General features: G+C 45.4%; 1 protein-coding gene across 3 annotated transcripts; it reads right to left on the bottom strand.

Moving 5' to 3' along the window:
* Positions 1-257: 257 nt before the first annotated feature.
* Positions 258-26308, bottom strand: adhfe1 (alcohol dehydrogenase iron containing 1). 3 transcript variants are annotated; one of them, XM_079285556.1, is made up of 17 exons: positions 26204-26308; positions 25408-25445; positions 25254-25303; positions 25056-25109; positions 24401-24555; positions 21690-21886; positions 20920-20997; positions 20730-20835; positions 17762-17914; positions 14507-14605; positions 14181-14259; positions 13930-14026; positions 12668-12825; positions 7515-8150; positions 7381-7442; positions 619-712; positions 258-499 (listed from the first exon to the last, which is right to left on the bottom strand). In XM_079285556.1, exons 1-14 carry the CDS (start codon positions 26254-26256, stop codon positions 8067-8069), a joined length of 1401 nt encoding a protein of 466 aa, XP_079141682.1. In that variant the 5' UTR covers positions 26257-26308; the 3' UTR covers positions 258-499; positions 619-712; positions 7381-7442; positions 7515-8066. The 3 variants fall into 3 exon arrangements, with proteins under 3 accessions (XP_079141682.1, XP_079141683.1, XP_079141681.1); XM_079285557.1 differs by having other exon boundaries at positions 7381-7435; XM_079285555.1 differs by having other exon boundaries at positions 7381-8150.
* Positions 26309-26665: the final 357 nt, after the last annotated feature.

Raw genomic sequence — 26665 nt, 5'->3', positions numbered from 1 at the left:
ATATTTATTACAACTAAATGTTGCACTTTACATTAAAACTAAATGTCTGAATTGTTTTATTTTAAACAAATATAATAAAGTTCAGTGAACTTATGGAACTGAATGTTGATTGTAGTTATTGATTGAATCCTTTGTTCTGTTTCACACAAAGTAAACGATGTTTAATAAACTTATGATCAATAAAAACCTTTGAATGAACTCTTGTGTTTTTATTTTGTGGTCTGAAGATATTAAAAACACAACACATTGTCTCTTATTTCCTGAGAGCTGTGACTCGTGGATCTGTTTTTCATCCTAGTCCGGCTGGAAGGCGGTGTTGATGGAGCCGGTCTCCAGAGGAGCGGGGGGGAGGTGGGGGCAGCTCTTCCTCCTGGACTTGGACAGGACGCGGTGCAGGAGGCTGGGGGAACCGTGAGGAGGAGGAGCCACAGAGGACCAATCAAGTCCAAGAGGCCGACGGACGCTGTTCTTCCTCAGCAGCCTCGGAGTACTGAGACCACTATGGGTAACAAATGATATATTTATTCATTATATGTATTATATTAATTATATTTATTGTATTTATTTATTATATTTATTATTTATGTCATCAAAGACGTGTGTTGTTGCCGTCGTTACCTCGTGCAGCCACAAGGGACACCTTCTGTCGTCATGGCAACCGGTACCGACCCCCTCCTCACCAGCATGGGGGGGGCTCGGATGAATCTCCGCCCTGCAGGACAGAGACAATGTCACATGACAGCTGACCAATCAGCAGCTAGACCAGAGTCAGGACCACCAGAGACCTGTGTTGGGGTCTGACCATATGGCTTCAACATGTGCTGTGAACAAAGAGAATCAGGCCTTCCCTTTTTCAAGCAAAGGTTTCATCCTGATTTGTAGTTTGATGAGAGCAACCTCTTCACACTAGGGTGTGAATTTCCCCCCCCCCAAAAACACCATGGTCACCTGAATGCACCGCTGCAATCTCATTGGCCGAGAGCCAAGAGACCCCAGGACCCCTGTGGTTCAACCACTGTTCTACAAAACCGCCTGCAGTACACACCTCATTGCTTTTTCCCTTCGACCGCCGTCGAACAGGGAGCACACAACGCTCTCTTCGCCCGGACCTTCGTCCTGGACACATGAAGACACATCGGCCTCTCCTCCCCCCTCCAGCACGACGGAGGCCACGAGGAAGCTGCGGCCTTCACCCCTCATCGAGCCATTTCGCTGGACGAAACGACAGTGTTCTATTCTGAGTTAAGGCCCTCAGCCCGCGAGACGAATCCGCTTCCGCGATCCGCTTTTTGCTTTCCCCCCTTTTTTTGTGCACAAACCGGCACAGAGGAGCCCGACGAAGCCTCGCTCCTCTCGTGACCGACGATTACCGGAAAGACGGACGGACCACGCCGTCTTAGCCAAAGTTAAACTGTCCTCTCTGCAGCGAGGATAGATCACATCTGCGTTTTGCTCCAGAGCGAGCTCACGCCACGACGGCCCGACGCCGGCTGCAAAGCAGCGCCGACCCGCAAGCTCCCCCTGCCCCCCCCCCCCCTTCCTGACGAGGAAAAGGGACAACTTCCCCACGAACACTTCAACGTTGCAACGAAGCATCGACAAGTAAGGTTCATGGTATCTGGGCATAGCTTAGCTTAAATTAACGTAAATTTAATTCAGGTCATTCATTTATATGTTATTATTCCCGTGTTTTTGTCGTGTTAAAGTCATTGTTTTCGTTGTGCTGGGAGATTGCGCAACAGTCGACGGAGCACACAGGCCCGTCGTACTGTGCGTTTCCTGTTTGACTGTTGCTTTTGGGATTATTTGATTTCATTTTTGTTCTTGCTCTATTTCCTTGAATCGATTCTGTGAGTGAAGTGTGGAAACGCGACTATCGGGCATAAGTGTCGTCAGTTCGCGAAGCGACAACGGCAACTTGTGTGAGATACGATCGGCGATCCTCAGTTTCACTACAACGCGACATCGCACACAGAAACTCTGATTCCTCTCTCTGCCCTTTTATTCCTCTTGTTTTCCGTAACACGAACACACACAGCTCCTATGTCTGCCCCTGGGGGAAACCCCGTTCAATCGATCGCCTCACAACACACGTGTGCATCGGCACACGTGATTACATACAGCAGTCTCACCGCCATTTTGTCCGAGTCACTCGACTCCGCCATCTGGTGGTAGTTTAGCTGTAGTATCTTAAGGCCCCTCCCCTTTTTGGCCCGCGTCACTCGACGCCGCCATCTTTGTAGTCTTTAGCTGTAGCTTTAAGACTCTCCTTCCTTTTCACCCACAGACACACACACACACACACACACACACACACACACACACACACACACACACACACACACACACACACACACACACACACACACACACACACACACACACACATACACCCTCATCCATTTTATTCATTCTTTAGTTTAGGCATATAAAATTGTATGATAGTGTTTGTTGGTTGCAATATTAATTGATCTGATCATTTATTATTTTGATTTAATAAACTCTGTTATACTTTAAGGAGCAGTCGTCTGTGATTACTTGTGCATATGTATTTGATAAGACTGTATGTAGTAGCCTGTGCTCGAACTTAAAACCTTCACTGTCACTGAATGTATAGTCATACGCAGACTATTGACATTATGAGTGACTACTAATTATGAGACTTAGTTTTATCGTTTGGTTATTGGTCCCTGTTCGCAGGGTGGTGCCCCGTTGTCATTAATAATCATTAATAATTGTTACATACATCAATAATTCTATTGATGTCAAGAATTCAGTTTCTTAAATGCTGATAACCCAAACACGCTCCTTTAGTTCCCAACACCTGATACCAGACAAAGACCAGAGACCTGATACCAGACAGACTCCAGAGACCTGATACCAGACAGACACCAGAGACCTGATACCAGACAGATTCCAGAGACCTGATACCAGACAGACACCAGAGACCTGATACCAGACAGATTCCAGAGACCTGATACCAGACAGACACCAGAGACCTGATACCAGACAGATTCCAGAGACCTGATACCAGACAGACACCAGAGACCTGATACCAGACAGATTAAGTATAGGCTACAATCAAAGACTTCCTTCCACCTCCTTAGTGTGTTTAGTTACTAGTTATCTTCTTGTAAATAAATGGATGAATTTACTCGCTTGTCTGTTTATTGTTGTGTTTGAGTGAAAACTGTCAAGAACTACAATCAGAGCTCCACATTGATAGTTTAACAGACTATATGCATAGTTGTCCTGTTAAGAAAGGTGATTAAAAGTAAATTAAATGATATTCATTGTAATTCAGCTCAGCCCTCCATCACAACAGGGACCAGGTAGAGCTCAGTGTTGGGACCTGGTCTGGACTGGGATCCTTAATCTGCTTTAAATATCTGCTCAGCTCAGCAGGCTGTAAATACTCAGAGGTCAGAGATCACACTGATTATCACAAACACACTGTTTACAGATCATTGATCAGCGAGTGATCTGATCATTCTGATCTGACCAATCACTGATGGACATCCTGTCCACAGTTCTCTGGGATCAGATGGATCTTAAAAACTAGATGTTCATAATGGAATAAACCACCCAGTGTTTCAAAAGGAAGTCAGTGTCAAGACCTCCGAACTGGAGTGATGTGATCCACTTCCTGGTCATAGTGAGACTAAAACCGACGTAGAACGATCCCAAAGAGACTCAAAACAACCCCAAAGAGACTCAAAACGACCACAAAGAGACACAAAACGACCACAAAGAGACACAAAACGACCACAAAGAGACTCAAAACGACCACAAAGAGACTCAAAACGACCACAAAGAGACACAAAACAACCCCAAAGAGACACAAAACGACCCCAAAGATACACAAAACGACCACAAAGAGACTCAAAACGACCACAAAGAGACTCAAAACGACCACAAAGAGACTCAAAACGACCCCAAAGAGACTCAAAACGACCACAAAGAGACTCAAAACGACCACAAAGAGACTCAAAACGACCACAAAGAGACTCAAAACGACCCCAAAGAGACTCAAAATGACCACAAAGAGACTACAAAAGACCTCAGTTAGACTCAAAACAACCCCAAAGAGACTCAAAACAACCCCAAAGAGACTCAAAACGACCACAAAGAGACTCAAAACGACCACAAAGAGACTACAAAAGACCTCAGTTAGACTCAAAACAACCACAAAGAAAAACATCAAATTGTCAGTTTGTGAAGAAACACCATCGCAGACCGAGTTGATGAACTAGCAGCAATCTAACAACACAGCAGCTGAGAGACGAGCAGGTACTTGTGTTTGTAATGAACTGATGATGAAGCACAGACAACACGGATACATCATCTATCATGTTCATCAGACCTGACTCTCAGTGAGCAGCTCTTGGATGTAGCTGCATGCACAGGACGACGACAGGGAGGAACATTAGTGATGCAGAGAGGTGAACAAACAGCTTTGAACAAAGTTAATGTCACAACTTGTGTTTGATATTTGTCTGTTATTTTCTTTAATAGTTTGATCTTTGATAGAGTCATGTGGGTTTCTGAACCCTCAATTAAAATGATTCATGTTATAACAACAGAAATGAGTTTAAATATCATGTTTCATTGATATAACTGCATGTACAATATGTTTACACTTGAATAAACAATAATCAAATGCAGAGAGAGTTATTTAACAATATGTTAGGAGAAGTTAGTGATACAGTCATATGCTGCGTTCACACCGGTCGCGTTGATTTTTTGACGCGCGTCGAGATTACATACAAAGTCTCTGCACAGACGCGATGAGACTGGCGCGCCGCGATTTTGCGATGACGCGGCGAGTTGGACGCGTTATTGCAGTGCGGTGGACGCGGTGGACGCCGCAAAATCGCCAACGAGCGAGTTGAAACTTTTCAACTTCAGCGACATAATCGTGTGACGCTGTGGCGCGATAGCCTATCAGCGTTGAGTTGCTCCCCCTGTCATCACTGACTTCCTGCCGTTGTTGAATCAGGAAATAAATCCTGTAGCCGTCTGTGTTCACCCAGAGCTCTGATACCTCATATCAACAGAGACCGGACCAAACTATGTGTATACATGTGTGTGTAAACCATACGGTACAAACAATGAATAGACGCCGTATTTACGTCTACGTGACGTTATTGAGTGCTGGTGGAGCTGCTACGATGTTAGTGTAACATAGTTGAAGAGGTTCAGGTTAAATCCCGCTAAATGGGAAAAGTCCGCCACCTGCTGTTATAAATGTGTACCTGCACTGAATATCCCCAAAGGACTATGAGGTAATCTAGACGCAAAGGACTATGGGTAATCCTGAACGTGACGGAGGATTTACTGAAGGTAACGGGTCCGTGAATGTCCGTGGACAATATAATGTTAACTAACTTTAAAAGTACACAAGAGTTGAGCTGGCTTTATTTTGTTGAATATTATTAGTCTTAGATAATATTCGCCATGTTTTTATTAAGATAACTATATGTTTTTTATGTGTTTTATTGCCAGTAAAAAGGTCGCCAATACAGCTAACGTTAGCTAATACTAACTTGATGCCGTCTTTCTAGACAGAGCATGCGCAGTTGTCCGCAAGATGACCCATTCTTCCATGTTGTCCTTTGTCATAAATGCAGGTATGTTACAGTATGTTCTATTGTCTACATGTTTACTCAGTTATACAATTGTTATTATAAAATGAAAAAGGTAACAGTTCAGTGTGAGAAATCTGTATAAATATATTTTTGGTTATATATACTTTTGTAATTCTCATACATTTAAGAGAGACAATTTATGTTCTATTTCGGCTATTTTATTTAAATGAAATTAAACCCACTATACGATCACTGTATCAATGTCAACTATGGGTAATCCTGAACGTGACGGAGGATTTACTGAAGACAGAGCATGCGCAGTTGTCCGCAAGATGACCCATTCTTCCATGTTGTCCTTTGTCATAAATGCAGATGTGGAATAAACCTGCTGTTACCACAAGCCTGACCAGCTCCGAGAGATTCATTTAGCCAGGAGACATCTTCACAGAGGTTACATTAGCATAGCCTAGCACCGATCCATCAGAGCTCCATTGAGAAGACCAGTAACCTACAAATCTGCATCATTATGTAGTCATTTCGGAGTCCCTTTTTGTCGGTTTATTGCCGTTGAATCACAGCCAAATCAGTTTATTTTGTGTTCCTACAGCTGTAGTAAACAGCGACCGGTGGCTTGCTAGACAGTGAATACAGCTCGATACAATCCACGGAGCTCCTCTGAACAATGTTATGAACCAGACATGACGGCGTTTGGCATTCCGATGTTTGAGGGACTTCCACAACACGTACAAAACACGTACAAACACGTCCTTATTCCTTTCACGGTTGACAGCGGAAAGAAATGGCTGCCAGGTGAACGGCTTCCAGGACGATAAACCACGCCCCCTCTCCGGCGCTACGAGATTTTGCGGCGTTTGGTGTGAACACGACCGGCGGCGCGTTAGACGCGATTGTGCAGTGCGTCAAAAAATCAACGCGACCGGTGTGAACGCAGCATTACAGTTACAACCGGCCCTTTGAGGACGACCGTGATGCTGATGTGGCCCAGAGTGGAAATGAGTTTGACACCCCTGACAAAGAGACTCAAAACAACCACAAAGAGACAACAAAAGACCTCAGTTAGACTCAAAACAACCACAAAGAGACTCAAAACGACCACAAAGAGACAACAAAAGACCTCAGTTAGACTCAAAACAACCACAAAGAGACTCAAAACGACCACAAAGAGACTCAAAACGACCACAAAGAGACTCAAAACAACCCTAAAGAGACTCAAAAACAAGCCCAAAGAGACTCAAAAACAACCCCAGAGACTCAAAACGACCCCAAAGAGACTCAAAACGACCCCAAAGACTCAAAACGACCACAAAGAGACTCAAAACAACCACAAAGAGACTCAAAACAACCACAAAGAGACTCAAAACTACCCCAAAGAGACTCAAAACGACCACAGAGACTCAAAACAACCACAAAGAGACTCAAAACAACCACAAAGAGACTCAAAACGACCACAGAGACTCAAAACAACCACAAAGAGACTACAAAAGACCTCAGTTAGACTCAAAACGACCACAAAGACTCAAAACACCACAAAGAGACTTGAAACACCAAAAACAAGACTACAAACCGCCAGATGTTAAAACCCCACAGACACAAATTGACGACATAAAGACTCACGCTTCATGATTTAGTTGAATATGTCCTATGCATGTGGAGATGAAGGTGTTTCAGTTTGTTCTACGACGGGTCAGTTGAGGGTCATTTAAGGGCTTGTTTCTCTCTGAGGAGACGCACTCATTTACAACAGAGACACAAAGCTTTGACCTCTCTTCACCTTCTCTTCCTCCACATGTCTGGTCCCAGACCCGGTCCCGGACCCGGTCCCGGACCTGCACACTGACAGACAGAACGACGTGAACACCGATCACTTCATCAATACTTGGTGGTGACAGACGATCGATACGTTACCTCGAGGAGAGAAGACGGTGGTGTAGACCTCGAGGTGTTGGTCGCTCTGCCTGTAGATCTGCTGCATGCTGCTCTCGCACAGGTGAGCTCAGGTGTGTGTGACTGAGCTCTGTGATGCCTTCAGGGTCACTCTGTGTTCAGCTCATTCTCTGATCTCAGGGTTAAACCAGTTAAACACAGTCAGATGAGGATTATAGAACTGTTCCTGGATCAGATTAGACTGGATTAACACGACGCACGCACAATGTGTGTTTTCTCTGGTTGGTTGAACCTCTTCTTATCAGGTCATTATTAAAACGAATTGATCGATAATATTAATTTGTTTTCATAATTTATACCATTAAAAAAAACCTTAAAGCACCAAAATAATGTATCAAAAACACCTGACCAGGTCCAGTGAGGACCCTACAGGATGCCGTACAAACAGAAGACGGCACCGACGTGTGAATATGAGCTTTATTTCACATTTATATGTAAATGTATAATGAGTGAGTCGTCGGCGATGAAGTGCCGTCGAGTGGCCGTCAGAGGAACTGCAGCTGTGTTCATCAGTCAGTAGAGCTTCATGGAGGCCTCAAACAGGCGGCTCAGGTCGTCCTCAGTGTGTCCTCGTGGGGACAGTTTGGTCACTCGCTCCTGAAACCAGATCAATAACACGAACACAGTCAACACGGCTGAATCAATCGTTATACATTCAAAGTGTGGATGATCCTTCAGAACATATCTAAACATAAACTCATCCATTCATTATTTATTCAGGCACAAATTACATCATCATCAGGGGATGAAGGGTAAGTATGTCTGATTATTGTGATGGTCAGTGAAGTGACATGTTGAAAGATTGTAGAAAAGTATGAAAGCATAATTATGCCGGCCGGCCAGCCGGCGTTTCTCAGACTGCAGTGAGACGAGGAGCAAAGGTGATGTGGTGATCTTCTCAACAGAACATCTTTGACGTGTGGAGTCTCGGCCAATCAGCGTTCAGATGTGTACAGCGTCTTCATTTCCCTCCGTTACAGTTTGAGTTCCGTTATGTTCCGTTACCGTTCAGACTTGCTGGGTTAAGTTAACGTCCGCTGCATGCGGAACTTTATCGACCGTCAACGTTCGTCATTGTCACGATTTAGAAGGAAAAAACGTAACGTGATGAAACACGCCCCCCCCCCCCCCACCCCGTGTTCCGGTTCAGTTCACGCGGTCACTCGTTAACGTTAAACCGGAACACCGGCGCATCTGCTGGCAGGTTGTTTGTTTAACTCAAAGTAGAATGAGATGATTTCATGGTCAGAATAACTTTCATGACCACGAAACATGAGGCCCAGATACTGAAGAGATGATGAGGTCACAGAGCTTCAGGGAGAGGAGGCTGTCTGTAGCGCAGCTCAATGCAGGATGAGATGTGAGTGGAGCTGGGCCTGGATAAAGGTGGAGCTGGGCCTGGATAAAGGTGGAGCTGGGCCTGGATAAAGGTGGAGCTGGGCCTGGATAAAGGTGGAGCTGGGCCTGGATAAAGGAGGAGCTGGGCCTGGATAAAGGTGGAGCTGGGCCTGGATAAAGGTGGAGCTGGGCCTGGATAAAGGTGGAGCTGGGCCTTGGATAAAGGTGGAGCTGGGCCTGGATAAAGGTGGAGCTGGGCCTGGATAAAGGTGGAGCTGGGCCTGGATAAAGGTGGAGCTGGGCCTGGATAAAGGTGGAGCTGGGCCTGGATAAAGGAGGAGCTGGGCCTGGATAAAGGTGGAGCTGGGCCTTGGATAAAGGTGGAGCTGGGCCTGGATAAAGGTGGAGCTGGGCCTGGATAAAGGTGGAGCTGGGCCTTGGATAAAGGTGGAGCTGGGCCTTGGATAAAGGTGGAGCTGGGCCTTGGATAAAGGTGGAGCTGGGCCTTGGATAAAGGTGGAGCTGGGCCTTGGATAAAGGTGGAGCTGGGCCTTGGATAAAGGTGGAGCTGGGCCTGGATAAATGAGGAGCTGGGCCTGGGATAAAGGTGGAGCTGGGCCTTGGATAAAGGTGGAGCTGGGCCTGGATAAAGGTGGAGCTGGGCCTGGATAAAGGTGGAGCTGGGCCTGGATAAAGGTGGAGCTGGGCCTGGATAAAGGTGGAGCTGGGCCTGGATAAAGGTGGAGCTGGGCCTGGATAAAGGTGGAGCTGGGCCTGGATAAAGGTGGAGCTGGGCCTGGATGAAGGAGGAGCTGGGCCTGGATAAAGGTGGAGCTGGGCCTTGGATAAAGGTGGAGCTGGGCCTGGATAAAGGTGGAGCTGGGCCTGGATAAAGGTGGAGCTGGGCCTGGATAAAGGTGGAGCTGGGCCTGGATAAAGGTGGAGCTGGGCCTTGGATAAAGGTGGAGCTGGGCCTGGATAAAGGTGGAGCTGGGCCTGGATAAAGGTGGAGCTGGGCCTGGATAAAGGTGGAGCTGGGCCTGGATAAAGGTGGAGCTGGGCCTTGGATAAAGGTGGAGCTGGGCCTGGATAAAGGTGGAGCTGGGCCTGGATAAAGGTGGAGCTGGGCCTGGATAAAGGAGGAGCTGGGCCTGGATAAAGGTGGAGCTGGGCCTTGGATAAAGGTGGAGCTGGGCCTGGATAAAGGTGGAGCTGGGCCTGGATAAAGGTGGAGCTGGGCCTGGATAAAGGTGGAGCTGGGCCTGGATAAAGGTGGAGCTGGGCCTTGGATAAAGGTGGAGCTGGGCCTGGATAAAGGTGGAGCTGGGCCTGGATAAAGGTGGAGCTGGGCCTGGATAAAGGTGGAGCTGGGCCTGGATAAATGAGGAGCTGGGCCTGGATAAAGGTGGAGCTGGGCCTGGATAAAGGTGGAGCTGGGCCTTGGATAAAGGTGGAGCTGGGCCTTGGATAAAGGTGGAGCTGGGCCTTGGATAAAGGTGGAGCTGGGCCTGGATAAATGAGGAGCTGGGCCTGGGATAAAGGTGGAGCTGGGCCTTGGATAAAGGTGGAGCTAGACCTTGGATAAAGGTGGAGCTGGGCCTTGTATAAAGGAGGAGCTGGGCCTGGATAAATGAGGAGCTGGGCCTGGATAAAGGTGGAGCTGGGCCTTGGATAAAGGTGGAGCTGGGCCTTGGATAAAGGTGGAGCTGGGCCTGGATAAAGGTGGAGATGGGTCTGGATAAAGGTGGAGCTGGGCCTTGGATAAAGGTGAAGCTGGGCCTGGATAAAGGTGGATCTGGGCCTGGATAAAGGTGGAGCTGGGCCTTGGATAAAGGTGGAGCTGGGCCTTGGATAAAGGTGGAGCTGGGCCTTGGATAAAGGTGGAGCTGGGCCTTGGATAAAGGAGGAGCTGGGCATGGATAAAGGTGGAGCTGGGCCTGGATAAAGGTGGAGCTGGGCCTGGATAAAGGTGGAGCTGGGCCTGGATAAATGAGGAGCTGGGCCTGGGATAAAGGTGGAGCTGGGCCTTGGATAAAGGTGGAGCTGGACCTTGGATAAAGGTGGAGCTGGGCCTTGGATAAAGGAGGAGCTGGGCCTGGGTAAATGAGGAGCTGGGCCTGGATAAAAGTGGAGATGGGTCTGGATAAAGGTGGAGCTGGGCCTTGGATAAAGGTGGAGCTGGGCCTGGATAAAGGTGGAGCTGGGCCTTGGATAAAGGTGGAGCTGGGCCTTGGATAAAGGTGGAGCTGGGCCTTGGATAAAGGTGGAGCTGGGCCTTGGATAAAGGTGGAGCTGGGCCTTGGATAAAGGTGGAGCTGGGCCTTGGATAAAGGAGGAGCTGGGCCTGGATAAAGGTGGAGCTGGGCCTGGATAAAGGTGGAGCTGGGCCTGGATAAATGAGGAGATGGGCCTGGGATAAAGGTGGAGCTGGGCCTGGGATAAAGGTGGAGCTGGGCCTTGGATAAAGGTGGAGCTGGGCCTTGGATAAAGGTGGAGCTGGGCCTTGGATAAAGGTGGAGCTGGGCCTGGATAAAGGTGGAGCTGGGCCTGGATAAAGGTGGAGCTGGGCCTGGATAAAGGTGGAGCTGGGCCTGGATAAATGAGGAGCTGGGCCTGGATAAAGGTGGAGCTGGGCCTTGGATAAAGGTGGAGCTGGGCCTGGATAAAGGTGGAGCTGGGCCTGGATAAAGGTGGAGCTGGGCCTTGGATAAAGGTGGAGCTGGGCCTGGATAAAAGTGGAGATGGGCCTGGATAAAAGTGGAGATGGGCCTGGATAAAAGTGGAGATGGGCCTTGGATAAAGGTGGAGCTGGGCCTTGGATAAAGGTGGAGCTGGGCCTGGATAAAGGTGGAGCTGGGCCTGGATAAAGGTGGAGCTGGGCCTGGATAAAGGAGGAGCTGGGCCTGGATAAAGGTGGAGGTGAGCCTGGATAAAGGTGGAGGTCTAAACAGACGTGAGTACAGCTTCCTGCTGTCAGTGTGTTAAACACATTGATATTCAGGGGATGCTACAGATGAAGTCCAGCAACAAGGGCTCACGTGTCCTCATCTCACTGTGATGACCACAGCCAGTGGACCAACAGGCCCACGCTGCTCTCTGAACCCTGAAGTAATGAGGGTTAAGGTTCCTGTACCTTCATGTCAGCAGGTTGTAATGCAGAGGTGTGTGTAGATCAGATATTATTAGAGTAGATGATCGTTTTTCATTTAAATAGTTTCACTGGATTGAATGCATATTCATTGCATATAAAAGATAGGCCACAATTCTAACAGCTGTACAGTAACAGTGGAAGTTAATATGAAGCTGTACAGTAACAGGGTTCAATGAAAACGAATCACTTTATTTGTACAGGCGATGGTTCTCTCTCTTGATATCTTTGTTTTTATGACAAAAACTTTTGAAAATGAGACCTCTGTCTCAATGGATGTTGTCTAAATAAAGGTTAATAATAATGATAAAAACATTGATTTAAAAAAAAAAAAAGAAGCTGACTAGCCAGCTGTTCCACGAGAGCTGAAGTACTGATTAATCACTGAATTAACCCCCCCCCCCCCCCCCCCGGACAGGTTTCGGGCTTGTCACCTTTTTCACCTCTCATGAGTTTGCAGGTATGAACTGAACTATAACGATTTATCTTCGGGGTGAGATAAAGGCCGAAGGTATTGTTCCGACACCTCCGAGAGGAAACTAATCCTCAGAGGCGGGACAGCCGACGGAGTGACCGCCGTGTTAGGTGTGAAAGACTTCCTCGTCTAGACACGGGGCAGGATACACACCTGAGGGACGGTTCCTTTGACCAGTGCAGGTATGTCATCTGTACTGTACCCCACAGCTCCCAGTCCGTCCTCCACCTGCAGCTCAAACAGGAAGTCACGCAGCGTGTCGGCCAGAACAGCGCCCGCGTCCTCTCTCTTCACCTGACGGAGGTCTGCACCTGAACCACAAGATCCATCAATTTATTACATTACAGGTCTACAGGTGAAGAGGTCTACAGGTGAACAGGTCTACAGGTGAACAGGTCTACAGGTGAAGAGGTCTACAGGTGAACAGGTCTACAGGTGAACAGGTCTACAGGTGAACAGGTCTACAGGTGAAGAGGTCTACAGGTGAACAGGTCTACAGGTGAACAGGTCTACAGGTGAAGAGGTCTACAGGTGAACAGGTCTACAGGTGAACAGGTCTACAGGTGAACAGGTCTACAGGTGAAGAGGTCTACAGGTGAACAGGTCTACAGGTGAACAGGTCTACAGGTGAAGAGGTCTACAGGTGAAGAGGTCTACAGGTGAACAGGTCTACAGGTGAACAGGTCTACAGGTGAAGAGGTCTACAGGTGAACAGGTGAACAGGTCTACAGGTGAAGAGGTCTATAGGTGAACAGGTCTACAGGTGAAGAGGTCTACAGGTGAACAGGTCTATAGGTGCACAGGTCTACAGGTGAAGAGGTCTACAGGTGAAGAGGTCTACAGGTGAAGAGGTCTACAGGTGAAGAGGTCTACAGGTGAACAGGTCTACAGGTGAAGAGGTTTACAGGTGAAGAGGTCTACAGGTGAAGAGGTCTACAGGTGAACAGGTCTATAGGTGAACAGGTCTACAGGTGAAGAGGTCTACAGGTGAAGAGGTCTACAGGTGAAGAGGTCTACAGGTGAAGAGGTCTACAGGTGAACAGGTCTACAGGTGAAGAGGTTTACAGGTGAACAGGTCTACAGGTGAAGAGGTCTACAGGTGAACAGGTCTACAGGTGAAGAGGTCTACAGGTGAACAGGTCTACAGGTGAACAGGTCTACAGGTGAAGAGGTTTACAGGTCTACAGGTGAAGAGGTCTACAGGTGAACAGGTCTACAGGTGAAGAGGTTTACAGGTGAACAGGTCTACAGGTGAAGAGGTCTACAGGTGAAGAGGTCTACAGGTGAACAGGTCTACAGGTGAACAGGTCTACATGTGAAGAGGTCTACAGGTGAAGAGGTCTACAGGTGAAGAGGTCTACAGGTGAAGAGGTTTACAGGTGAACAGGTCTACAGGTGAAGAGGTCTACAGGTACCGAGGATCTCTGCAGCCTCCAGGTGGCGCTCTGGACACATCGGGGCTGTGAAGTTGAAGACGGCCGGAGACGTGAGGACGACTGAGAGACCGTGAGGCTGAGGGGGGACACACACACAGAAATCATAACAGCTGAATATTTTGAAACCAAAACAACACGTCAGCTGTTTAAGTGTCATATTAATGTATATATTTATACACATACAGTATATATATACACACTGTATATTTATGTGTAGTTCCATGACTCACCACCAGAGGGTGATCCACGCTGTAACCCTTCGCTGAATGAGTCTTCACGTTACCGGCGATCGGATACGACATCCCGTGACTGAAGAGAGAAAACGTTTCATCTTCACGGTTAATCAATAGAAAGATCAATGGTTTAGATTTAGACATTATACCTTAATATACCGACACATCAACAGTGTTATGAATGATTGTCTAAACAAATTAAAGACTTTACCACTTAAAAATGTTTAAAATAACATGCAAATTTTGGAGCTCATTCCACATTTTGGGGTTTATAATGAACTTAAATATTATATTATATCTGAATAACATCAAAGGTTTCTCACCACAGGTGAACTCCTGCGTTTCCAAAGCCGATGCCGGCGAACACGGAGGCCAGGTGCATACTGGACCGAGCCTCCAGATCCTCGGGGTCCCGCACCGCTCTGTAAACAACCAACCAACCGGTCAACAAATCAACCAACCAACAAACCAACCAACCAACTGGTCAACAAATCAACCAACCAGTCAACCAACCAACCAACCGGTCAATAAATCAAGTTACCAAACAGTCAACCAACCAACAAATCAACCAACCAACCAGTCAACAAATCAACCAACCAACAAATCAACCAACCAACCAGTCAACAAATCAACCAACCAACCAACCAGTCAACAAATCAACCAACCAACAAATCAAGCAACCAGTCAACCAACCAACCAACCGGTCAACAAATCAACCAACCAGTCAACCAACCAACAAATCAACCAACCAACCAGTCAACAAATCAACCAACCAGTCAACCAACCGGTCAACAAATCAACCAACCGGTCAACTAACCAACAAATCAACCAACCAACCAACCAGTCAACAAACCAACCAGTCAACAAATCAATCAACCAGTCAACAAATCAACCAACAAATCAACCAACCAACCAACCAACCAGTCAACAAATCAACCAACAAATCAACCAACCAACCAACAAATCAACCAACCAACCAACCAGTCAACAAATCAACCAACCAGTCAACCAACCAACAAATCAACCAACCAACCAACCAGTCAACAAATCAACAAATCAACCAACTGGTCAACAAATCAAGTTACCAAACAGTCAACCAATTAGTCAACCAACCAACCAGAATCAGAATTGTTTATTGCATTATTTATTTCATAAAATAAATATTTTGTATTAATCTCAGTTTCTTAATTTCTTGTGTTTCTCAGATCGAACATCGATGAGGATCAACTACCCGCTGCAGTAAAAACACTAAATAAAACCTTTAGAGATCCTCCAGCAGGTCTGGATCTGAGGTGTACTCAGTGGTGTTTAAAGTACTCAAAAGCCAGACTTGAGTCAAAGTAAAGATACCTTACTGGAAAACGACTCCAGTAAACCTCACCTATTAGAATACTACTTGAGTAAAAGTCTTAAAGTCTCTGATATTTATTGTACTTAAGTATCAAAAGTAATTTTCTGATATTAAATGTACTTAAGTATTAAAAGTACAAGTAAATGCTGTTAATAAAAAAGCAAAGGGTCAGAATAATGAGAATGATGAAGTTTATTCTTTTAAGCGCTGTGGCATCATGACCAAGGACATGGAGCTGTGTTGAACATGATTGGGTTGCTGTGATCCATCCAGGAGCAACAATGTTCAACATAATATATTGTACATAAGTATACTTTTGCATCTACTATGAACTTATCATCATAATTCTCCGTAAAGCAATATGACACTATGAAGGAGTTGTAACAGTGCGTTTATAAGTCTGCTCATTAGACTAGAGGATGTAGAGGACCAATGCATAATATTATGTTCAGCAAAACATATCCACTTGATGCATCAGGTCAGTGTTTAGAGAAAGGACGCCTGCCTTGTAAACTCCTGTGGGCTGATTTGAACACAAAGGTTTTGCTGAAGCTGAATCTGCAATTGGGCGACTGCTCCCATCATAACTCCATCTGATCATCCACAACATGACTCAAACATCAAAACATGATCAATACTAAAGCAGCAACACAGTCATTACTGGAAACTGAAACATGTCCTGTTCATCTTCAGAAGACAATTCTATTACAATGTAACTTCTTTACATTGTAATAGAATGTACATTCTATTACAATGTAAAGAAGTTACATTGTAATAGAATTCGTGCTGGGCAACGATTAAAATATTTAATCGCGATTAATCGCATGGATATTTTGTTATGGCAAAGTTCAACAATGAATTATAAAGTAGTGTATAGTGCACTTTTATTTTAAAGTACTGCTCTATGAACAAAAGCGCAATAACATTTGGTTCACGAGATGCAGGCAGCATGTTTCATACTTAATGTGAATATAATTCATACTTTGTTGGCATCTTATTCTGAAAACCGGATGTTGTCTCACGTTAATGTTTCCGCTAACTTTGAAAGTCCTTCGCTCCCGATCTGTGCGTTTGAATGTGTTTACGGTGAATGTCAGCGTGTAGCTGCACTAACATGTGAGTGTCTGTGACTTTACCAGCGATGTCCAGTCGTCTCCAGGGAGAGCAGCGGAAGCCTTTTCTCTACGGCAACCCTGAAGGGACATCACATCTCTAATACAAAACCATAAACATGAGACAGGCTGACTACAGGATGTTTGCTGGCTTTGATCCCACTGTTCTTATCATCCTCTTGTTATGTATATGTATCGTCTCTTGTCTTTCAGTTAAAAAAATTTTTTATCTTCTCATGTCACTCTCTTTATACAATGATATAAATTCATCCCCGTTTTATTGATATCTTATGAAAAGTTACTCCTCATTTTTCGTGCGTTTTTCCTGCAAAAGTCCAGCAACATGAGTCTGTTTTGGCTTGTTACATGCAGACTGTCTTTTCAAAATAAACTTCCATCTTCACAGGAAACAACTCAGGTTTAGGCGATGAAACTACTTCGTTAGGTTTAGGAAAAGATCGTGGTTTGCGTTAAAATATCGACGGAAGTGGCGTTGCTTAAGTACGGAAGTCACGTCACAAATAAATCAACATTGGCTTCTCGTTTCACACACGGCACAAACTGCGGCCTCCTGGAGGAAACACAGTGTTAGTCTGACCATCCACCTCCTCATCCCACCGTCCTGAGTGGAACTCTGCTCATGTAGTCGCCCGCTAGCTATAGCATGTAGCATCCTGGCATCACTGGGAATCACAACACCGCGGCTTTGAGAGCACTTGTTTGCAATTGTGCATTAACGTGATTAACCAATGATTTAACTTGCTGTTAGGACCACTGATTCACCAAACCTGCTTGCAGTCTGTGTTCCACCACAGTCCCCGACGCTGCTCTCAGGATTCATTTTGTTTCTGAAGATAGATTTGATTTTGTAGCGAGTAACGAAGGTTTCAGGGGAAATGTATCGGAGTAAAAGTACCGGTTTTCTTTGCAAAATGTAGTGAAGTAAAAGTAAAAGTCAACAGAAATATAAATAGTAAAGTAAAGTACAGATACCCAAAAAAACGACTTAAGTACAGTAACGAAGTATTTCTACTTCGTTACTGTACACCACTGGGTGTAGTTCCTCAGGGACCAGGTCCAGGTCCTCTGTAGTTTGCCAGTTAAACTTTATTTACCGCTTCATGTACTTGGCGACCACATGGAGGGCGTGGCGGGACCAGACGTCACTGATGGGGTTACTGCCCTGATAGGCGGGCCGGTTGATGGGGTTGGGGGGGCAGGGGCTCCTCTGGTGGTACGGCAGGGCGGTGTAGGACTCCAGAGCGTGACTGAGGAAGTAGAACCCAGATTATTATGTGCCTCCAGGTCACATGATGTCACTTCATATATCATATCTCACCGTCTACTGTAGATTCATGATCAGGCACCGTTAACATTTAATTAACTAACAAAAAGAAAAAAATGAATGAAATAGAAAGTCTAATAAAACCCAAAAATAAAGTGAATGAAGTGAAATGTTGAGAGATTAAGATTGATTTGATGAATATCTTTACCTTTAATCCTCTGTGAAAACAAAGACATGTATTATGTTTTTATTTGATTTTTTCCAGCGTGGACTGTGTGAAGCTGGAAATGATGTCGTGCAAATATTCCACCAGTTCCTGTATCCACTATGTGGCGCTAGAGAACACGTACAAACCTCCATTATGTTGCTCTACATCAAGTATAGACCACATCATGTAAATATCATGTAAATCAGATTCAGTTTGTCTCAGAATCAGAATCAGAATCGTTTATTGCCAAGCAAGTTTTCACCTGCAAGGAATTTGTCGTGGCGGAAGATGCATAACATTCAACAATAAACAACAACATTTAACTATCAAAATAACATAAACTATCAAATAACAGTCAGCACAGTGCAGGAAATAGAAACATATTTGAAATGTACAATAAGATATGTAATGTAGGATACGGAATAAAGTGCACAGAAAAACAGATAACAGGACCGTAAACCAAGTGAAGTGTATGAATGTTAAAAGTGACGAGTGTGTTTAAATAGAGAGACGGGGATGTGCAGGGAGAGACCAGAAGGAAAGAGACCAGAAGGAAATGTCCTGGGGAGGACAGAGTCAGTGGGGGACCCGGGCTCTGTTCATGAGCCCGAATGCCGACGGGAAGAAACTGTTTGTGTGGCGTGAGGTCTTGGTTCTGATGGACCGCAGCCTCCTGCCAGATGGAAGGGGCACAAATAGATCATGTCCAGGGTGGGAGGGGTCGGCTACAATCCTTCGTGCTCGCTTCAGGGTCCTTGAAGCAAACAAGTCCTGGAGGGACGGCAGATTGCAGCCGATCACCTCTCAGCAGAGCGGATGATGCGCTGCAGTCGGTCCTTGGCGGTGGCTCAGGGTCAGGGTCTCCACTGTCTTTAGAGCGTTGAGCTCCAGGTTGTTCAGACCGCACCAGGTCACCAGATGGTCAGTCTCCCACCTGTAGGCGGACTCATCCCCACCAGAGATGAGTCCAATGAGGGTGGTGTCATCCGTGAACTTCAGGAGCTTGACGGACTGGTGACTGGAGGTGCAGCTGTTGGTGTACAGGGAGAAGAGCAGAGGGGAAAGAACGCAGCCTTGGGGGGAACCGGTGCTGATGGTCCTGGAGGATGAGACGTGTTTTCCTAGCTTCACGTGCTGCTTCCTGTCGGACAGGAAGTCTGTGATCCACTTGCAGGTGGAGTCGGGCACCTGCAGCTGAGAGAGCTTATCATGCAGCAGAGACGGGATGATGGTGTTGAAAACAGAGCTGAAGTCCACAAACAGGATCCTGGTGTAGGTTCCTGGAGAGTCCAGATGCTGGAGGATGAAGTGATGGGCCATGTTGACTGCGTCATCTACAGACCTGTTGGCTCTGTAGGCGAACTGCAGGGGGTCCAGGAGTGGATCGGTGAGGGTTTTTAGGTGGGACAGGACAAGGCGCTCAAAAGACTTCATGACCACAGAGGTCAGGGCGACGGGCCTGTGGTCATCGAGTCCTGTGATCCTTGTTTTTTAGGGACAGGGATGATGGTGGAGACCTTGAAGCAGGCTGGTACGTGGCATGTCTCCAGTGAGGTGTTGAAGATGTCTGTAAACACCGGAGACGGCTGATCAGCACAATGCTTCAGGGTGGAGGGGGAGACCAAGTCTGGGCCGGCTGCTTTGCGGGGGTTCTGTTTTTTAAAAAGCCTGTTTACATCTCCCTCCTGAATAGAGAATTTTAGTAACTTTTCATCATTAATGTCTTTAGATCATCTTGACCAAATTTGAAGTTGATCGCATGAATTCTGTGGGAGGAGTTTGTTAAAGTACACCGTCTGAAAACTATGAAAATTGACAAAAAGCCAAAAATGGCTTCACTGCTGTATCGCTCCCGAGTGGTTGAATGGAATAAAAATTGTAGGCTACGTAACAATATACGATGTGCACATATGAGACAAATTTCACGATTATAGGCTAAATGGTTTTGAAGTTATGAGTATTGAAAAACAAAGCCACGCCTTATGAAGTTCATTGGTCCATATCTTCCAAACGTAATGAGATATCAAACATCTATTGATAAAATGTTATTGTGTAGATCCAATACTGATCCACAGCTAATTTAGTAGCAATCGGACTCAGCGCGTAGGAGGAGGATGCAAAAATGGGTTTTTCACAAAATTCAAAATGGCGGAAAATGTTGGCAGGCGGAGCTTAGGGTTCAAGAGGCTTTTTTGTAGACCTCATTTGGTGGCATGCAAGTTAATTGGACATACTGGATGAGGGGGCTAAATTCTAGGGGGCGCTAGCGAGCAATGTTTTCATGTTCGAGTGTGGGACCCAGATGTGCTCCTTAAAGATATTATTATAAAAGAGTATTAAATACCACCCTGTACCCAGCATGCATCACTCACGTACATCTCACTGCAGTCGAGTTCATTTAATGCTATTCAGGATGGCTAATGTTAGCTTAGCAACACATCAGCCCGGCAACATTTTAGCGGTTAGCCGGCAACATGTTAGCGATTAGCTGGCAACATGTTAGCGGTTAGCCGACAACGTGATGCACAGGTCTCCGTCTCGTGCGGTCTTAGCGTTAGCCTTAGCATCTCTCTCGTCGTCGTTGACCCACCAGAGCACGTCGAAGCCGCTGTTGGCGGCGACCCTCTCGGGCATGCTCAGAGTGTGCGTCGGGTCCACGATGCCCAGCGTGGGTCTGAGGGCTCTGCTGGCGATACCTGAACACAGACAACCAATCACAGCTCAGTGTACGTGTGATGTCACAACGTTCCACTTCAACAGGTGTCAGAAATCTCTTTTACCTGTTTTGGCTTTCAGGGGCTCAAAGTCGAAGATGGCGACTCCGGTGGTCTCGCTGCCGGTACCGGCGGTGGTGGGAACTGAAATAATAAATAATACAATAAATAAAGAATTTAATCACATTCATGAAGGAAGGAAAGTAATTAACACTTCACTTAATTAAATCAAACGGATTAAACAAATCTAATTAATTGAATTGTTTGTTTGCCAAAGAGACCAAAGACAAAAATGTGTCCATTTTGTATTTTTTCTGTTAATATTAATTCAGTGAATGTTAAAAAATATATATTATTATTTAGAACAAGAGAAGGAAAATAGTTAAAATATCAATGAATTTATATCAATTCATTTATATTAACAGCATTTTTTATATTTGACAGCATGGACAAAAAATAATACAAATTAATAAAATAACTGATTTAAAAATGTATTTGATAAAATGTTTGTTTGCAAAGATAAAATGAATACAAAACATTTGAATTCATCCAAATTAAACCTAACAATGTATTAAAATAACTTAACTATAGATATTATCATTATTTCTTTTTTTTTTATTAATCTATTCCTTCAATTCAATATCTGCTCTGTTATTTTATTGTACTGTATATATTGTGCATTCTATATGTTATATTTTACTCTTTAAATTGCTGCTGCTACAAACGAATTCCCCCCTGGGGATGAATAAAGTTTATATCTGTCTATCTGTCTTAATCTGATGATTTATTCCTAAACACGACGAGTTCATGAAGAGTTAGTTGTTATGAGTTCTTACCTGCGATCAGCGGCTTCAGAGCTCCGGTGACCGGCTTCCCTTTACCGATCGGAGCGTTCACAAAGTCCAGGAAGTCGGCGTCGGGGTGACTCGCGTACAGATTGGCTGCTTTGCAGGTGTCAATCACGGAGCCGCCGCCCACCGCCACGAACGCGTCAAACGAGTTGTTCTTAGCGAACGAGATGGCGTCTTTGAAGCTGCAACACAAATAAAATAATTTAAAGGAACAGCATGAAGCAGAATATAATAATAATAATAAATGTTTCCTTTCGTTTAGTTTTTTCTCCTCTGTCTTTCTACAGAAGCCCAGAAGGGTCAAACCAAATGCTGTGGTTGCAACCTGTAAATTCACCACTTGTTTATTATATTTAGTTGTTTATTTTAATCAATAAACTTAATGTTCAGCATTAAAACAAAACATTCAAAACAAAAGCAGAATATCTTTTGTTATATTTAAAACGTTCTGATTGGTTCTGGATTTAACAAATGTGAACTCTTTAAAACAAGGAAACTCAGTGAAATTATCTTTAACTCCTGTTTTCATTGATGACACAATAACTCAGATCGTTAAGATATTTCTGTAACTTCACTGAGTTCACAACTCATAATATATATTTATTACTTATTACACATTTACTACATTCCTGTTTACATTTTACACCTCCTGTTATTTATGTCAACATGTTAGATTTCAACTTCAGCACTATTTTATGTCTTAGTCTATTTTTTTGGAGGTTCATCTGATCACAAATAAGTTGAAAATTAAGAAATGGACAACAGAAGATAAAGCTGTTGACCAATCAGAGGCCAGTCTGCTGACGATCTCACTTTAAATTAAACGTCTCATTGACTTCAACAGAAGAAAAACATTTCAAATGTTTCCAGGACAAAGATCTAAATGTAGCTCCATAAGTCTGATATGAAACCAGGTCTGAACCCTGAGAACCAGGGGGGGGGGGGGGGGGGTTAAACTATTGAAATGAAAACGATCATCTACTCTGGCTAAAGTAACTTATCAAGAGTAAAATAATATCTGATCTACACACACCTCTGCATTACAACCTGCTGACATGAAGGTACAGGAACCTTAACCCTCATTACTTCAGGGTTCAGAGAGCAGCGTGGGCCTGTTGGTCCACTGGCTGTGGTCATCACAGTGAGATGAGGACACGTGAGCCCTTGTTGCTGGACTTCATCTGTAGCATCCCCTGAATATCAATGTGTTTAACACACTGACAGCAGGAAGCTGTACTCACGTCTGTTTAGACCTCCACCTTTATCCAGGCCCAGCTCCACCTTTATCAAAGGCCCAGCTCCACCTTTATCAAAGGCCCAGCTCCACCTTTATCCAGGCCCAGCTCCTCCTTTATTCAGGCCCACCTCCACCTTTATCCAGGCCCAGCTCCTCCTTTATTCAGGCCCAGCTCCACCTTTATCCAGGCCCACCTCAACCTTTATCCAGGCCCAGCTCCTCCTTTGTCCAGGCCCACCTCCACCTTTATCCAGGCCCACCTCCACCTTTATCCAGGCCCACCTCCACCTTTATCCAGGCCCAGCTCCTCCTTTATTCAGGCCCAGCTCCTCCTTTATCCAGGACCAGCTCCACCTTTATCCAGGCCCAGCTCCACCTTTATCCAGGCTCACCTCCACCTTGCTCCACCTTTATCCAAGGCCCATCTCCTCCTTTATCCAGGCCCAGCTCCACCTTTATCCAGGCCCAGCTCCTCCTTTATCCAGGCCCAGCTCCACCTTTATCCAGGCTCACCTCCACCTTGCTCCACCTTTATCCAAGGCCCATCTCCTCCTTTATCCAGGCCCAGCTCCACCTTTATCCAGGCCCAGCTCCTCCTTTATCCAGGCCCAGCTCCACCTTTATCCAGGCCCAGCTCCTCCTTTATCCAGGCCCAGCTCCACCTTTATCCAGGCCCAGCTCCTCCTTTATCCAGGCCCAGCTCCACCTTTATCCAGGCCCAGCTCCACCTTTATCCAGGCCCAGCTCCACCTTTATCCAGGCCCAGCTCCACTCACATCTCATCCTGCATTGAGCTGCGCTACAGACAGCCTCCTCTCCCTGAAGCTCTGTGACCTCATCATCTCTTCAGTATCTGGGCCTCATGTTTCGTGGTCATGAAAGTTATTCTGACCATGAAATCATCTCATTCTACTTTGAGTTAAACAAACAACCTGCCAGCAGATGCGCCGGTGTTCCGGTTTAACGTTAACCAGTGACCGCGTGAACTGAACCGGAACACGGGGTGGGGGGGGGGGGGGGGGGGCGTGTTTCATCACGTTACGTTTTTTCCTTCTAAATCGTGACAATGACGAACGTTGACGGTCGATAAAGTTCCGCATGCAGCGGACGTTAACTTAACCCAGCAAGTCTGAACGGTAACGGAACATAACGGAACTCAAACTGTAACGGAGGGAAATGAAGACGCTGTACACATCTGAACGCTGATTGGCCGAGACTCCACACGTCAAAGATGTTCTGTTGAGAAGATCACCACATCACCTTTGCTCCTCGTCTCACTGCAGTCTGAGAAACGCCGGCTGGCCAGTTGACCCCCACGGAATAAATAAAAAAAAACTCTACGGATCTACACGATTCACGTGGATGATATATTTTGATTCAAAACGGCGAATTTCGATGAAAAGCGACAAGTTTTGCAGGTATGCCTGTTCACCCGACAGCCAATCAGAGAGCAGCTCACCTGGTGTCAGTGGGCTCCACCCGGACCCCGTCGTAGACTTTGTACTGGACCCCGTTGGAGACCAGAGACTCCAGGACGGTCTTCATCGGCGGGAGCCGGGACAAGTTCTTGTCAGTCATCACACAGACGTTCCGAGCTCCGAGGTTCTGCAGGTCCTGAGATGAGAACCAGGAGAACACGGTCACATTAAACATTGACTGAACTCTCTCTATAGAACAAACAAAACAATCAGAAATAAAAGAACTAAACGGACGTTTCTATTTGTGGCGATTGTTGTATAATAGTCAGATCTTTATGTCTCTTTACATTTGAATGATTTTAATAAAAGTGATTGTGTAGAAATGAGGAACCATCAACAAGAACCACGAACACATGGAGCTCCACAGTCCGGTCTCTGATGATGAATCTATACACGAGGATCAAAAACACAACAGCAGCTGGAATTCATACGTGGACGACAACAACCAATCATATCGCTCCTTTGATGCTGATGACATCATCCAATCAAACGACTCGGAAACAGAAACAGACTGATCATCGTCATCGACCTGAAACTCATCTTCATCATGTCTGTCAGGTTATTATGGGATGTCCGCTTCTATTCCAAACATTTCACTGATAAAAACACTCATTGACGATGACGATGTGTGGTTACCATGCCGATCTCTCTGCTGACTCCTCCTCCATATCGGATGTTTGAACTCGCCATCTGTCAACAAACAGTCTTTAATAAGGATCAGCAGGTTTAAATGTCTCATTATACACGTGTCATTAAACATGTCTGTGACATCACAACGTGTGACTCTAATCTTTATTACTTCATGAATGTTTTTATAAACAGTCTGTTCGTCACCTCAAAGGCGTAGTCGGTCTTCCGTACAGTGCAGGTCGCTGCGCCGACACCTGCAGGACAAACACACCTGGTGACGTCACCTGATCTTGATCCTCTGTGGTGATCAAAGTCCTGAGCAGTAAATCAATGACAGTGTGTGATGATGAGACGTTACCTTGGTGGAAGGTGTTGGAGTGAGCCGGACATCTGCAGCTGAAACACCAACGTTTAAACAACTTGTTCTACATGATGACATTCACCAGATTATGAAAATACATATTCAGATGATTCTAAAACAAACTAACTAAGACCTGGTCCACTATAGTGGTTCAAGTGGACTAAGACCTGGTCTCCCAGCTAGTCTCCTTCAGCCACAAATCATTGTCAGGTTACCACGACAACCACTCTTTGACCCCCCCCCCCCCGTCAGTCGTCCATGTAGGGGTCAAGGACAAGTGGTTAGGAAAGGACACGAGGAGGTGACTTTTGTTGAGTAATCGACCTTTAGTGAAGATAAATAAATAAATAAATAAAAGGTTTCACTGAACCAGGTCTAGGGTTCCTCTAGAGTCTAGACCAGGTCTGACTGGACCACATATGAGTTGTGAGACCTGGTCTAAGAGACTCCTCGGTGTCTCTGGGCTAATGTAAACCAGGTTTAAGTTAAACAGGTCTAAGGAGCCCTTCTAGACCTTCAAGGGTTAAAATAAAGAAACGGGTCTAACGTGGTCCGGACCACATGTAGTCTAAAGACTGAATGTAACCATGACTCAGTCTCGTGTTGATATAAACACTCATGACGTCTTTATGAAACATTTAAAAGTAGAAACAAACCGAACCGGAGGATTAGTGAACGAGTCTGGAGAACTCACGGGAGCTCGTGCAGCCGGTTACGTAACCGCACTTTGTTTTTTATCCGACTTTCAGGTAACATTAGTTAGGTTTTAGTGCACGTGCATTCAGGTACTTACGCCGCGCGCTCGAGCTGCCTCAGCAGGTGAACGACTCGGTCTCGTGCAGCCATGTCTCTGGACGGTCAGGGAGTGAAACCCGCGAGCTGCTGACTGACGTAAATATATTTCACTGACGTAACGATAACAACAACACCAGCAGCAGGAAACCACTACTTTCGTTTCCGCTTTTCAGAATAAAGCTCACTACCGGAGCTGAAGCTAGTTAATGATAACGTGATTAAAGCCTTTAGTGACGTCATCATACACGACCAGTTAGACTTAAGCTTATGTTCTCTGTAATATTGTTTTAATATTATACAGAGGGACGCTCTGTGATATTATTTATCGGTTATTTTTGTTTATTTTATTCTTTAAATCAGGCAAAATAAATAAACTAAACTAAGAACATGTAACAGTCCTGGTCTAGACAGGGTGCCTGTATGTATGTATGTATGTATGTATATTATGTATATATACATA

The sequence above is a fragment of the Melanostigma gelatinosum genome (genome assembly GCF_949748355.1).
Source record: "Melanostigma gelatinosum genome assembly, chromosome: 15".
Classification (NCBI taxonomy): domain Eukaryota; kingdom Metazoa; phylum Chordata; class Actinopteri; order Perciformes; family Zoarcidae; genus Melanostigma; species Melanostigma gelatinosum.
This window is presented reverse-complemented; position numbering and strand designations above follow the sequence as displayed.